General features: G+C 34.0%; 2 protein-coding genes across 4 annotated transcripts in view; both read left to right on the forward strand.

Annotated features, from left to right (window-relative positions):
- LOC101433001 (sulfotransferase 1E1) overlaps positions 1-5992 on the forward strand; it is a 40787-nt gene extending 34795 nt beyond the window's left edge. For all 3 annotated transcript variants that reach the window (XM_004477550.5, XM_004477549.5, XM_004477551.5), the window contains exons 6-8: positions 643-737; positions 3877-4057; positions 5506-5992. In XM_004477550.5, coding sequence (XP_004477607.1) covers positions 643-737; positions 3877-4057; positions 5506-5618 — 389 coding nt within the window. In that variant the 3' untranslated portion in view covers positions 5619-5992. The remainder of the gene's footprint in view (positions 1-642; positions 738-3876; positions 4058-5505) is intronic.
- A 3131-nt stretch (positions 5993-9123) lies between these two features.
- LOC101434017 (sulfotransferase 1 family member D1) overlaps positions 9124-16399 on the forward strand; it is a 56129-nt gene continuing 48853 nt past the window's right edge. The window contains exon 1 of the mRNA XM_004477554.5: positions 9124-9696. The gene's annotated coding sequence lies outside the window, so the exon portion shown is untranslated. The remainder of the gene's footprint in view (positions 9697-16399) is intronic.

The following is a 16399-nucleotide window of genomic DNA, read 5'->3' on the forward strand; positions in this document are numbered from 1 at the left end:
GTAAGGTCATTATATTTACCATTATCTAACTTTTTCTGTAAAGGAAAATTGCCTAGTAAAACCAAAGTACGGAAGAGGTATATAGTGGCTCAATGCAAAATAGAATACTTTGACTCAAACATCATTATTTGTCACCTTTTTATTGGGTGAAACACCTATGTACGGAGCAAAGAAGATAAGGGTAGAGATGATAAGAAACACCGTTTGATCATTGTTCTACTTTGCTAAAGCTGCCAATGCAATATACCATAAATGTGTTGGCGTTTACAATGTAGATTTATTAGGGTAAAATCTTACAGTTCCAAGGTTGTGAAATGATCCAAATCATACATCATCAGAGATGCTTTTACACCAAGGTCAGATGATGTCAAATACGTGGGAGAGTAACTATCCTTACTTTTCTCTGTTATCATAAGTAACATTATAATGATGAAACCTGAGCATGTGTTTCTGTATATGAATTATGAAACATACTTCTCTCTGGCTGGGGAGAAATTTGCTTAAGATGTGAGGCTAAGCTACTAGTTCTCATCTAATGATCACTAATTTATTTTTATTTGCTGTTTTGTTGTTTGGACACTTGTTTACAAGCTGTATAGAGATGATACTATGCCCTTACATTGTTTTTCTCTCTGATTTAAGTTCCTTATGGTTCCTGGTATAAACATACACGTTCTTGGTGGGAAAAGAGAGAGAACCCTCATGTGCTATTTCTTTTCTATGAAGATATGAAAGAGGTGAGAACATGGAAACACATTAGCAACTGAATTTCTAAAATGTTGACATTTGTCAACCCTCTGCATAAAAAAAAATGCCTTTAAATAAATGATGGCTGCTACCACCAAAACTTTAAAGGGAAAGATCATGATAATCCTGATACTTTATCACAGACTTGAAGCTAGTAAATAAAAATCATCTGTGAATGAGTGCATTTTAAATGCAGATTTCAAAAAAATTCCAAAAATAGAAGTTGAAAGAACCTAAGTTCATGAAACAAAACAAAGCACAGATAAACAAACAATAAAAGTAATCAAATGGACAAGAAGAGTCAACTGGCCTCACAGAGAGGACTTTAAAAAATAGCCAAATATAATTTTTAAAACTACAAAAAATAAATTTAGAAAATCAAGAGATGAAACAAACAATGGATAAGATACAGCTAAATAGCAAATTAATGAAGTATAAAATGGAGGCAAGGGAATTCCACAGATCATAGCACAGAGAGGTAAGTAGAATTACGTGAAAAAGAGAGTAATGGGCATTCAGGATAGAGTAATAATGTCCTACTTATATCAAATCAAAGTTACAGAAAAAGAGAGTAGATATAATATTGGAATAGCAACATGCAAACGAATGATGGCCTTGAGTTTTCCTCATATCTAATTTTCTCTAACTTAATTAGTAATCTGGGCAATTCAAAATAAAAATCATTGTGAAAAGATTTTCACACCCACCAGACTGGCAAAAATTAAAAGTCTGACAATTACAAATATTTGTCAGTGTGTGGATGAGGAGGATGTATTGCACTGTGGTAGGAGTTTAAAACGATGTCATTATGGAACAATTTCTCATTATATAACATGGGTAAACATGCCCATAACTTATTACCCAGAAATTCCACTCTACTCTAGAGAAACTCTCACTTGTGTGCAGTAGGTTTTAAGTACAACAATGTCCATATCAGCACTTTCCATAACTGTACACATGGGAAGCAATCCAAATATAATTATATCCAAGCATGAATGCAATAATGGTCTTACTGCAATTTTGTCATAAAAAGGAATAAACTTTGAACATTACATACAAGTATGGTTGAATTTTGAAAATATAGTTTTGATTAGAGAAATATTAGAAACATATATACATACTTTTTTGGTAAAACTAAACTATGTGCCACCTTGGGACACATATATAAGTTTAAAAACTATAAAGTAAAGGAAAAAAAATGATTATTCCAATTTTGGCATAGCAATATTTTGTGTATGTGGGGGGGTATGGGAGTGGAGAGTGAGAAAGAAACAGACAGAAACTTGTAAATGAGAGAACACAAAGTACTGTGAATATTCTTTTCCATAGCTGCGTAGTAAGTAATGAGTGTTAGACTCATTTTTCAAAGCCACACATATACAGAACTTTACTAATTTTTAAAAATATTCCCATCTTTTTTCAATTTCCCCACAGATGGCTCCCTCCTCTGTTTGCTCATTGTTTGTTTTTGCTCATTGTTTTTGCTCATTATCTGCTTGTTGTTTTTTACTCCTTGTCTGCTTGATATCCGTTTGTTTTTTCTTTAGGAGGCACCAGGAACCTAACCTGGAGCTCCCACAAGGGAGGTGGGTGCTCAATTACTTGAGCCATATCTGCTCCCTGCCTTTTTTTTTTCTTTGCTCATTGTCTCCTGATTGTTTTTTGCTCGTGGTCTGTTTGTTGTTTTTTCCTGTTATCTGCCTGCTATTTTTGCTCAATGTCTGCTGATTGTCTGCTCATTGTTTGTGGGTGGTGATGTTCAACTGCTTGAGCCACTTACATTTCCCCCATCTTTTATTATGCCAAGAAAGCAAATAATCTCCATATTTATTCACATCTTTGCATAGCTATTAAAATCCATCATGGTGTTGAAGTCACTCCAGAATTGTCTTTATAAGAAAATATTTAAAATAAGGTTGTAACTACTACTTTACAAATGAAATTATTTCTCTTTAGAGTTCAACACTAGAATAAGTTTGAATAAGAGAAACAGACAAGATGTATAGTTTTTTATGCTATGTAAATGTTCCATAAATAGAATATTGAACATACTTAGTAAATTTAAAATGAACACCAAGAAAATTTGTTAGGTAATCCACTCTCCCTTCCCTTCAAATTGTAAAATCTCTTTCTCTTATTCCCTAAATTGGTCAATAATGGCCACATTCAATTTTCCCCTACATTTAAATCAATAAAGTGCTTAATATATTTTTATTGTTTCTATGATGTATCAAGAAGAAAGGAAACAAGACATATTAAGAATACATGCAAAGATACAATTTTATGAGGATAGATGAGTAAAATAAATATTACAAGATATATATATGGTAAAACAGATTTGCGTGGGAACTTATGGGAATGAGAAAAGGGTCATTTAACTTAAATTGGAAAAGTCAAGGAAATCATTCCCAAGAAAATGATACTTAAATTGAAATTTATAGGCAAGGTAGAATTTGCTATACAGAAAAGTTTGAAAACAGCATTTTATATAGAGGAACTGTATGCTCAAATAAACATAACAGTATGTACTTTAAGTAGATGTATTGGGTGGTTTGGCAGGATACTTGGGTATATGGAGGCCAAGATTACTATAGTTACAGGGCACAGACATCTGATATTCCATGTTCAATATCTGACTTTTCATACATTTTCTTAGTCTTTCTGATTCCTTTGCTTCCCATCACTTACACCAACAAATTAGGAGGAAAAAAAGAAAGATGTCTGCATATTCTCATCCCCCAAACTTGATCTTTCACAGAGGACAAAAGTCTTTGAAAATTTATGCTCATATTCACAGGTAACATTTATTGAGCACAAACTTTGTATCAAGGACTGTAATAATAAGCCCTTTATACACATTATCTTATTTAAATTCTTCTAACAATCCAGTGTATCTTTTATATCCATTTCACGGATGAGAATAATGATGCTTAGAGAGGTTAAAAAATATCACTTTCCCAAGAAGAGGATTTCCTCTGTTGTCTATTGTTTTGCTTAATTGAAAGTCTAATTCCATTATCAGTGAAAAACAGGGAACTAATCTCTCTTTTTAAGATCATTCCAGCCAGCAATTCACTCAATTTTAGCAATTTTAGCAACTTAGCTTTCGAAACATTTTTCTCTCTCTAGGATATCAGAAAAGAGATAAAAAAAGTGATGCAATTCCTGGGAAGGAAGCCATCAGAGGAGCTTGTGGAGAAGATTGTACATCATACTTCATTCCAAGAAATGAAGAACAATCCAGCTACCAATTACACAACACTACCAGAAGAGGCCATGAACCACAAAGTGTCTCCTTTCATGAGAAAGGGTGAGAATGTCATGAGGCTTCCCTCCATTGCTATAGGAAGTTACAAGTTGAAATGGTTATAAACAAAAACCCTCTTGAGGTCTCTTCATGGTCTGTTAATGAGGTCTATTCAGCTTATGTTTTATTTTAGTTCTGATGACCTCCTGGGTACCCTCTTTATTGAGTTACCAGTACCCAGAGGCATAAATCACTATTATTACTAGGACTATTAATTGCTATTATTTGTTGATTACTTGGTATATGCAGAATATAATATTAAGAACGACCAGAAGCTACTGCAGCACCAGCACTAATCCCATACTCTACCATAATAGCTCCCACATATTAAGCCTAACTATGTGCCTTGGTGATGTGCCAAGTACATTGCATGTTACTGTCTCTTTATATTTTAACCAGAAACTCAGGAGAAAGTACGATTACTACTTCATTTTGAGATGCAGAAACAAACTTAGAGTAATTGGTCAACTTTTTCTTGCCAAGTGACAGTTTTCAAGAGTAAGTAGCAAAGCAGGAATTAAAATATAGCACTGTTTAACAAAAATATCAAAATACAGTGAGGTGAAATTCTATTTAGGAGGAGGTATGGCCTGATGAGGAGTCAGTTTATAAATTCAAAAGCATGTAGGATATACACAATATTGGGGGCATCCTCCTTTCCTGGTAAGTGAGGAAGCAGAAACAGAATAGAGAAAATTTTGCTGTTTGAACCAAATTATCAGTGAAAGAATTTTAAAACAATAGGAATGATGACCCGCTACTAGGCTAAGTCAGGGAACCCGTAAAAAAGAAGTTAATTCTCATTATCTGCATTTTAAGATAAACTATTGGACTTAAAAATCTTTATCATACTTGCAGAAGGCTGCTTACTGCTATTCTTTCAGACCCTTCCCAAATCTCAGGGTATACATTTCTATCTTCTGCTTTTTGAGTTATTTCAGCATGAAAGGTTAGAACTCCCAGAGATTGGGAGAGGATGAACCAATGATTAATTTAAAAAGGAGGGTTACTTCCTTCTGCCAGGAGAGTATTGTGTGCATTGGAAATGAAAAGGGAGTGAAATATTTGACTCTTATAATAACTAAGCACGGAAATGCTGAGGAGGAAATGCTAAATGACAGTGGCAGCAGATGGAGAGAGGAGACAATGTATGTGAAGAGAACATGAATATAAATAAAGAATTAGATATTGGGATTGAAGGGAAAAGTGAAAATGCTATTTAACACCTTGGCAGTGGGTAAAACATGGGTCACATTCTGGCAGCTCAACATTTAAGGGGGAAATTGGAGAAGAGAAATTAAGTAAAGAAACATAAGGGAGAAGAGTTAGAAAAGAAAATTTGCTGATTAGTGATTACCAAAAGGGATGGATATTAGAAAACCTCATGATTCTGCCTTGAGGACAAGATTAATGTTTATTTTTTTGTTTTTTGTTTTCCTTCTTTGTAACAGGGATTACAGGAGACTGGAAGAATTACTTTACAGTAGCCCTGAATGAAAGATTTAATATGCATTATGAGCAGCAAATGAAAGGGTGTACACTGAATGTCCGAACTGAAATATAAGACGTGTTTCCTTTCTTAACATTTCTGAGATAAAGTTTCTTTTCATCATTTTTAAGTGTTTTCCCTCATTTTAGTTTGGTAGAGAAGAAAATTGAAAATGTTATTTTCAATTGTATTTAGAATAAAATCTGTACTTGTAATTACCTTCCTGATTTTTCTTCACTTTCTGCAAGAAGGCTTAATTTGGAATTTATCTTTTTCAAAATAGAAGAATAAAGTTGACCTTTTTCAAATTATGAAGCCAGGTCACAAAAGAAACCTATAACTAATTGTGAGAAAAAATGTATTTCATGAAGTACTCTAAGTTCTTTGGTCCAAATCCTAAAATACTTTAAAATACCAATACTAATGTAATAAAAGAAAGCATGCTAGCATTTTCAAGTCTATCAGTTACTTAAGAGTTGAATTAAACTACTATGTTTTAAAGTAATTTATGACACTGTAATATTTAATCCAATGGGGAAACTGGGTATTTGCAGAGACGAGATTTATCTCTCCATGAAATACACGTCAAATTTTAACGAGAGAAATGGTTACATTAAGATGGACAAGTCTAGCATACTCTAACTATCCTAGTGGTCTAGGATAGCATATTTATTATCTAGCTCTCTCCAATCCAATGGAAGTTAAGCTCATGAAGATAGGGATTTATATTTTATTTACTGATATAAAGCAGGCAAATAAAACAGAAACTTCTACATAGTAGGTACTCATAAATATTTGATGAATGAAAGAGTGAATGACTACCCAGGCACATCTGTACACCTTTGTTATATATGAGTTTCAAAAAGAAATTTCTTTCTCTTCTACCAATTAAAATATTATTTTTCTATTAATGTCAATGACTGATACTGTTGAACATTAATTTTAACTAAATTATTCAGTACTTTTGTTCAAATATCTGAATCTCAAGACCAGAGCTATCTGTAAAAATAAAAAGATTTATTATACATAGTTTAGAAGAACTACTCATAGGGAAAGCACTACATTTACATTAGTCTCCAACTTAGCAATTATTTTAAGAAAGGTCTGTGAAAAGTGATTGTATTTATTTGCTTTGCTGAAATAAGAAGCAATCCCAAATCTCTCATTACCTACAAAAACATGCTCATATTACTTGTCGGTTGCCACATGACTTCAGGCTTTAGACAGGCTATGACTCTAATAGATGTATTTTTAATTCTGGGACACAGCCTGAAGGAGCAATCCCTTCCAGGAACCTGATCATTCTCAAGGTAAAGGAAAGAACAAGAGATTGAGTATAAAGTGTGATTTCTCTTAAAACATCATTGGCATGTTCTCACCTCTGCTCATATTTCATTGGCCAAAGCAAAGATATCATGGCTAAGCCCAAAGTCATTGGGACAGTGTCTTAATTCCCTGGCTGCTAAAACAAATACCGTACAATGGGGTGGTTAAACAACAAGAATTTATTGGCTCACAGTTTTAAGGCTAGAAATCTAAATTCAAGACATCAACAAGGTGATACTTTCTCCCAGAGTACTGTGACTTATTAAACCTGGCTATAGGTGACCCTTGGTCTTTGGCTTTTCTGTCAGATGGCAAGGCACATGGCGATATCATCTCCTTTCTCTTCCAGGTTCCCTTCACTTTAAAATTCTGTCCTCTTTGTGGCTTTTCTCTGAGTGTCCAATTTCCTTTGCTTATAAGAGCTTCAGCTTTGGATTAAGGCCCACCTCAATCAGGTTGGACAACCATTAACCAACAGCATCTTCAAAGTTCCTATTTACAAATGGTTTTGTAAACCCATCTATAGAAGACATGATTCAATCTCCAATAGTCAGGAAAGTACTCTTTTTAGAGACAAGGTGGAGAGAGAATATTTGCTAGCATTAATATAATCAACTGTCATGGTCTTTCATAATCAGAACTGTTATCATCTACGTAACATCCTTCAGTAAGAATTGGGTTATCAAGAGATCATATACTTCTTAGTTTCACTCTTAACCCCCTCCAACACCTAAAACTCAGTCAGGTTTTCATTTTCTGAATGCATCTCATGGCACTCACATTAAGCCTCTGACGTTCCAATGTTTGATCCAAAGTGCCAGAAGCCAGGGCATCCATTTGAGACTCCTGGACAATAGGGAAAACATCAAAGTTCCCCACACCTTAAAGATATTCCATAACCCATATTTCCAAAGCTAGTGCATTTAGGAGATGCATACAATTGAGACATCCTGCCCTTAGGTCCAATCTTTTCATGACCGAGGGAGTGTGTGACTGTGTGATGAATTTCACTGATATGATAACCTTCCCTCAAAAACTCATAGTCTCATGCCATGTATAACTCATCATTAGAATAAAACATGTCTTTTCATTTATTTCAATTTGTGTCTCTAAAAGCTGTGAGTATATAGTCACAGATACGTACGCACATGTTTATACATATATACACAAGCATTATACACTCATAGGTTCTGCAAGTTTGTAAAATCTATTCCTAGAGAACATTTGTTTTTATAAATATCCCTATAGGAAAATATTTTAAATATTGTGGTTGTCCAATCAAATTGACAATGGTTTATAGATTAATAATAATTAAGATTTGGGAAAGTGAACCCTCTGGAAAATGTTAAATGGGTTCTATGTCTATGCTGAATATCTTTAACTTATACCTCCAGATCACTCTCTCTACCATCCTGTTCTCTGTGCTGAGAGGCTGATAGGTATGGAAAACATCAACAGATCCTGGGTGCTCTGGTTTCTATTTGGCAGGAGATCTAAGGGAGAGTGGAGAGTGAAGTCAAGTTGGTTATTTCCCTGGTTCTTTTCCATGAGGCCAACTACGTGGGCTGCATCCCTAGGTCAAATTAACTGAAAGTCTTAATTCACTTAATTCCCGTTTTCATCTTTTCCATCAGTTATGCCTAATGACCTGAAGTCCTTAATCTTTATATTGCAATTTTTCTAGAACATAAATCTTCAGTCTCCTGCAAGGGATAGGGCGGGAAGATGTGCAAGCCTGAGGCTCATCTTCTGACATAAAGCATGTGGCAAGGCAAACTAGGAATTCGTTTTCCCTGTTTTTCAAACTAATCTCTAAAGATACGTAATTGCCTTCAGTTGTTTTGCATTCCTGTTAGTTCTGTAGCAGCATGACATTCAAATTGATTTCCTGGCTTCTTTCTCTGAAGCAGACTATAAGAAAAATGTCTTAATCAAGATCTTCCCACTGAAGTTCACAGATAATGATGATTTAATAATATATCTTCATATTTTGTTGGATGAGCGTTTCATATTCAAATTCGAATTTCATTATTAATCAAATTGATAAACTTGCAGATTTGAAAATCTTTGCCATTTGCCAGCAGCATAATTCAAAAGCTGGAGACAAAAGGGAATCATATCATAAATAAGATTTTGGTCAAATGGAAAATGACAGGAGCAACTCAAACCAATTCTTTCTATTTTGAAGCAGATAATATGATCACAGTCACGACTATTACCAGCTGGTTAACAAAGGCAATAAATACTGCATCTGGCTGGGATAGACATCATTTAAGGGGCAGGATGTGCTCCAACTTTTCTTGGCTGGACTGCGTTTTCCCTTTGCTCCCACACAGGGAAAGGGCTTGTGCCTGTGTAACTTGCCCATACAGTTTTAAAGGTCCAGATAAATGACCTTTCAGTTGGAGGTTTCTAACAGGAGCTTTGGAGCCAGGAAATAGCATCTGTATTTTGTTTGGCTTTTACTGTTGAAATTGGAAGCACTTAAAGTGAAAGTACATGACCTTCATTTTCTAAATATAATTATGTGTTAGCAGTAATTCCAGATTCTAAGGTTAGTAGATTTCCATTGGCCCTTTGTTTCATTCTGAATATGATCACAATCAACTACAAAAAACTTGCCCTTAAGTCTTTTAAGCTTAAAACAACAACAGACTGCACAGCTTAATCCTAAGGGTCACACATCTCAATAGGCTTCATCTTTTGCCGTCCTAACTCATAAGACAAATTAGTTTTGGTCAAGTGAAAGAACTCATTCAGAAACTTCTACTAACCAATTGCAGCAGAAACAAAATCTGGATCTCCAGTTTTTCAAGACAGGCATCTCGTAAGTGATTTATCAACTCTGTCCTTAAAGTGTCCATATTTTAAATAATACTAAATTTAACTATTAAAAAAATTAGACAATGACGAATGGAAAATAATAGTAAGAACTTTTTGCCATAAAGGGAAATATTTGGGAATTCTTAGGTCCAGATTTCCTATCATATGGATTTAGGATTATTTTTCATATTTAAAGTTGTACTGAGGCATTCTGCTCTACTAATTATTAGGATTATAAAGTAAAAATAATATTAAAGCCTATTGTCTTCTACATTCTCAGTATTTATATTTAGTTTAAAGGAATATTCTTGCAAGGTCCACTGGCAGGCTGAGTTTTAAGAAAATCTGCGTATGAGAATATGAGAACCAGATGTAGGCAAGTATACAATTCTAAGTCTGCTTTTTGTGAACTTCTTCAGACTCTCCCCAAAAATGTATTAAAACAAGGTAAATGCATTTGCCATTGATGAATACTTTGATTTCATTTTCTAAAATAGGTTGACTATATGACATTTTCACTGCAATACATGTAAATTTTTTAAAAGCACTTTTATTGAGATTAAGGCACATATAAAATCCATCTGTATACGCTTACGTAATTAAATCTGAGAACGACTCCAGTGATGTGTTCTTCAAATTTTTAGAAATTAATTATTTCTTAAAGGATTTTGAAAGAGGTATGAGCTATTCTATTTTATTCGTATGTACCTTATTATTGTCTCTGTAACTACCACACCTTGGTCTCCTATACATCCCTTGGTCTTTTAATTTTGGTTTGTTACCAAAGCCATATTCTGAGAAAGTGATATCAGTACAAAAAATCCTGTTAAATGAAAGTTCGTACCATGTCTTTAGTTATTTATTTTAATAATGTGATTTTTAAAATATTAAATTTTAACAACAAATACAAAAGGCTTAATATGTTTAAAATTCAAATATTTTGAACTAAGCAATTCTAGTAAATCAGATAAATATAGTTTAAGCTAATGTCTGTTACCAGTCAGTACAAGGTTTCTCAACAGGCAAATGTTTCACAATTACTGTTTTTAAAAAATGTCGAAATATTTTCCTCAGAAACATCAATCACTTATATATTTAAAATTTATAACCTAGTGTTCTGAAATTATATTTTCATTTTATGCAATATAGATTTTTCAGCTATCAGTATGTATAAAGCTAAACTAGACTTTAAAATTACTCCAACTTAAAATGGCTATGATATAGATTTACTTAATGCTTTTTTGACATCAAAATTTGCAAATATACTGTAAGAGGTTTTTATGTGATAAAAAAACAAACAAACGAACAACAGTTTATTTATTGGGTCTCAAGGCTCCTTTAGTATTTTGTAATAATCCAGGGTAGTTGAAGGATGTTTTTCAACATTAAATAGATCCTTTATTGACTCTGAAATGTAAGAAATTTTATATCTTTGTTCACTGGAGCTACGAGAAACTTCCTCTTCTTGTTTTCTGAAACTAAATACAAATACCTTTTCAAGGTCTTTGAAACCGATTTCAAAATTTGATAGGGATAAGCTTTAAAAAGTCTCTCATAATAGTTCTGAATACTTGCAAGGACAGTAGCAGGTGGAATTCAAGAAGGCCCAAGTCTAACATAAGCAAATGGGTTAGAGGAGGCAGCCATCTACTAATATGAAAAATTGGAGGACAGCATTATTAAACTCCACAATGTACACATCTTATCACATCTCATTTCATATAGAATAGATTTTTAGAGAGGAAGAAGAGTACCGATAACATTAAACTTTCCTAGAAAAGAGAAATGCATTATTTGGAGAAAAGTTTTGCTAAGAGGTCTGAAGATACACATTGTCCAGTTAATTTTCTTTGGGTCTGATTCAGCCCTCCATGGATCACTTTGCTATCCACTGCCTGTGAACATGTCTGCAATAAGGAAATGCAATAAATACCAGGAATCACAAGTAGCATCTGCTATAGTGCTATTTACTGTTGATTTTTTCTTTTTCTATTCTTTTCTCTTTTATTTTTTAAATGGATTTACTTTTTAGAGCAGTTGTAGGTCTACAGAAAAATTCACAGAAAGTACAGAGTTCCCATTAACCCTCCCTCACACACACAAGTTTTCCCTATTATTAAATTTTACATTAGTATCATACATTTGTTACAATTGGTGAACCAATATTGTTATGAATTATATTACTAACACAGTGTCTCATTAGGTAGTATTAAAAAACAGTAAGTGATATAAATGTCAATATTAATAATACATTTATATTCAATAATAAGCACAAAAATTTAATGTATTTAATAATAAAACAACAAAATTTTATGCTTCAGATAGCATACTTCAAAGTACAAATATATACTTTTTATGTTAAAAGTTCTGAGAATAACTTATATATATTAATTCATCCAACAGATTACATTTTAGAAGGATTTAGGAGATTAGAAAATATGATATTTAATCCATTTGCATGTGTATATATAAAAATACATAAAACATTTATGCTCATAATATCAACAGATAATGAACCTTTCAACAAAGTGATCATTTCTTGGCATATGAAAATCACAATCAAATTCAAAATGTAGACATTAAGTGTTGATAGGCAAATTAACATAGAGGATCTAATTTTAGAATTGGTTCAGGGAGTGGATGGGGCTCAAGCTGCTGAACACCTGCTTCTCATATGGGAGGTCCAGGTTTCTGTCCTGGTGCCTCCAAAAACAGAAAGAAACAAGAGCTGATGTGGCTCAGTGAGCACATACAGAGGTCTCACATTTGATACCTGGCTCCAGTACCTCAAAAAAAAAAGCTTTAAAAAGCCGTTGATTAGAGAAAAAGCCAAGCAATATATTTTCTTAATAAATATCTTTTGGTTCAGCAAAGTTTTATATGTCCAAACACAATTAATTTAATGAAATTTTTGTGATTTGGCCAAACCTGTCATCTGTTGAAAATTTAAAACCTTAAATATTTTCATATTGGGGTTAAAAAAAATTATTCAAATTAAAAAAAAAACTAGATAGGAACAACAAACGGGACATATAGGAAGGGACCTCCTCTCCCTCAAACCTCCCGCCACCCCAACGCACACACAAAGAACACTTACGTTTGGAAGGGGTAGCAATAATGTAGGAAATAACGAATTCAAAAACAGATGAGGTAAAAATAGAAATCCTAAATATATTCTACAACATACCTCTTGGAAATTAATGAAACACTATTCAGCAGCTGAAATTTATTTAACCTCTAGTTAAAGTATGTTTTAGTAGAGGAAAGAAAAGAAGGCTCTAAAACAAGTTTGAACAGAATCTCCAGTTAGCAGAATGAGCTTTCCTTTCCTTTTCACTAGAGTCAGAAGGATGGTCTCCGAAGTTCAATAAAACTGATTACAAATTTTGACTTAACTACTTACAAAATGTTTGGGAAATGGTCAGGACGTTTCCAAGCCTCAGTTGCTTCTTCCGAAAAATAGAGATAAAAATATCTATCTCCAAAATTGCTATAAAGAAAAATGATTATAATTGTCTATTTTTCAAACTTTTACTTAGACTTCCAATACAATCATACAGTATCACGGTGAGAGAAGGATGAACTCACTAAAGAATACAAAGAAAAATAAAGTAAAATAAACATAATTAATTTTTAGTGAAGACACATGTTGTTATCCTCTTTGTAATGTGTTTCATTTAGGTTGCTAAAAAAGCAAGTCCTATTATAAAGCAGAGTTGTTTAAGCTTTTAGGAAGTGGGATAATGATCTAAGCAATCTCTTCCATTGCTATGGTTCTGAGAGATCTGTTTTCTGTGTATTATGAGGCCCTAGGGATGCCAGATAGGAGGAGTATAGTTAACTCTTCCATCACCAAACACCTACCTTAAAAGACCCTGAGAATAAAAGATTCTCCAGTAGCAAGTGGAATCCTACTTCCTGAATATATACAATTAACTGCTTGAGGATATCAAAGAGCAGTGCTAATTTAACCTAAGAGGCAGAGAGGACAAGCAAATGCAAATATTTCTACTTAAAGTCTAAAGTTGCTAAGCAGTTATATGGTTAGTGACTTACTCAAAAATGATTATTGAGTGGAGATTAAACTATTCAAAACTTAAATCCATTATCTCTCTCCTTTTATTTTTATTTTTTTTGCATGGGAGTAATGAGTTAAGAACAGAAGTTCTCTAGGTGAAAGATCATATATTTTTATTTTTATTCTAGACAGTGTTGAAATGAATAAATATATGAACTTTGAGATTATGATAGTATAAACGGTGATAATATGATAATAACTTTAGTAATATGTAAGCATTACTGAGCAAGTTTTATGTGACAGGATGCTTCATGCTATATTTAATTTTCTCATTTATTATATTATGACAATGACACTATGACTCTGTTAATTGGATATTACCTGATAAGATGAGGAACCCTATGATCAGTAAAAAGGTTTTTCACTATGTCCAAAATAACATAGTCGATAAGTTCTTTAATTTTCTAAGAATGGCCTATATTTTAGCATCAAACTAAATGATTTCACCAGTAGGAGTGCTGTCTCCCTGGATTTGAAACCTGACTTTACCATTTATAAGTTTTGTATGCATGGACAAGTTACTTAAATACTGAAAATTTCTAATAATAATATAAATGTCAAAGCTATTAACATTAGGCTGAAATAGAAATGTATATAAATTTTCAATAGATATTAATTTCTTCCCCATTAATTTTCTTTAAACTGTACCTTGGCCACAATTCCTGCTTATTACTACATCTTTCTTTCTCTTTTATTCTCAATTATGACCTGTCCAAAACTCATCACAGGTTAGGTCTGAACTCTCTACTTCTCTGAATGAAAGTGATCCCCATCATATTCTGTATCTAACACTTTAATGGTTCTTTCAAATTCCTCTCCTTATTCAAATCTCAGTGATACTAAATGCTTAAGTACTGAGCATGTAAAGGGAATGAGACAAGCATGGTTCCACGTTTATGGAATTCATAGTGTGGTGGCACATAAAATAAACAGGCAACTCTAAAATTATAAATATACTTTATAGTGTAGATACAGGATGCTTTGGAAACACACAAAGGACAAACTATATGACCAAATTATGGAAGACTTCCTAGAGGAAGTGACAAGGACATTAAAGGATAAATAGTAATCAGATAGGCAAAAATGAAGAGTGAATGTTTTAAGCAGAGGGAAAAATATTTGCAAAGTCCTCAGTAGGGGAATTTAAGGCATGAGAAGTAATTCTGAATGTGAGATGCAGGAGGCAAGAGGTAAGGCTAGGAATATATGTATATACCTGATAATCAAGAAACTTCAGAATAATAAGAATATGGGTTTTTTCTTTTTTAACAATGAGATCATTCTTGGATAGATTTGTAAATGTGGAGTAGAGTGGTTCATGGAAAGAGAATCCATATTGCCAAGGATTGAAGAGTCAATGAGAATGAAGAAAGATGATGAGAATGTGACTGAAAGATGTTAAATAGGAATTCACTTAAAATTTTGATACCCTACTTTTATTTTTATTTTTTTAATTTTTATTTTTCCCATCTTTATTATTTTTTTAATGTTACATTAAAAAAATGAGGTCCCCATATACCCCCCATCCCCCTCACCCCACTCCTCCCATATCAACAACCTCTTTCATCATCATGACACATTCATTGCATTTGGTGAATATATTTTGGATCACTGCTGCACTACATGGATAGTGGTTTACATTGTAGTTTATACTCTCCCCCAGTCCACTAAGTGGTCCAGGGCAGGACATACAATGTCCAGCATTTCTCCCTGCAATACCACCCAGGACAACTCCAAGTCCCAAAAATGCCCCCGCATCACATCTTTTCTTCCCTCTCCCTACCCTCAGCAGCTACTGTGGCCACTTTCTCCACATCATTGCTACAGTTTCTCCCATTACTAATCACAATAGTTCTATAGTAGAATATCAGCAGGTCCACTCTAATTCATACTCTATTCCTCCAGCCTGTGGACCTGGGATGGCTTGTGCACTCCCCCTCCATATCAAGAGGGTGCTTAGATTCCACATGGATGATGGATGCAATTCTCCTGCTTGTAGGTGCAGGCACTTCTGGCCCCCTGGTGTGGGGGTTAACCTTCTTCACCTCCTTGTTTGCTGGCCAGGGTAAATCCAATAAACCTGATGGTAGAAGTTGCAAGTCTGCTGAGGTTCAGGCCTGGCTGTCACATGGACAGTACAGAGACCCAGGTCTCCTGAGCATATACCAACCCCGGCACCAACCACAGGTCTGGTAAAAGTAACAGAAAAAGCATGTGTAGAAAGGTCATATCTGAGTCCAACTCCATCACACTTAGGAACACAAACTCCAAAGCAGGGCCAACTGACATAGCATTGAACTCCAAACCATCTGCATGACCATAGAAACTGTGGGTCTCTGTAGCCCTCAGGAGAACCAGTACCTGGGCTTTTATCTACTTTGGCTCTCTGGGACCTTGCTGAGGTGTGCACAAACATGACCCCTCTGATGACCTTCCAACTCTGTTTTGGAGACCCATAGCCATCCAAACTCATCTGTCTCCTTTCCATTTCCCCTTTTATCCAAAGTCATAAAGCAGTTTTTAACACCTGATATTACATGCAGGCTGAGATATTCTGCTGGTCTGAGTTGACCCTTTTATTCAAGGTCTTTTTCTAGTTACATCATCAGCTGGAGCTTGGTAGTAATCC

Source organism: Dasypus novemcinctus, chromosome 1 (genome assembly GCF_030445035.2).
Source record: "Dasypus novemcinctus isolate mDasNov1 chromosome 1, mDasNov1.1.hap2, whole genome shotgun sequence".
NCBI lineage: Eukaryota > Metazoa > Chordata > Mammalia > Cingulata > Dasypodidae > Dasypus > Dasypus novemcinctus.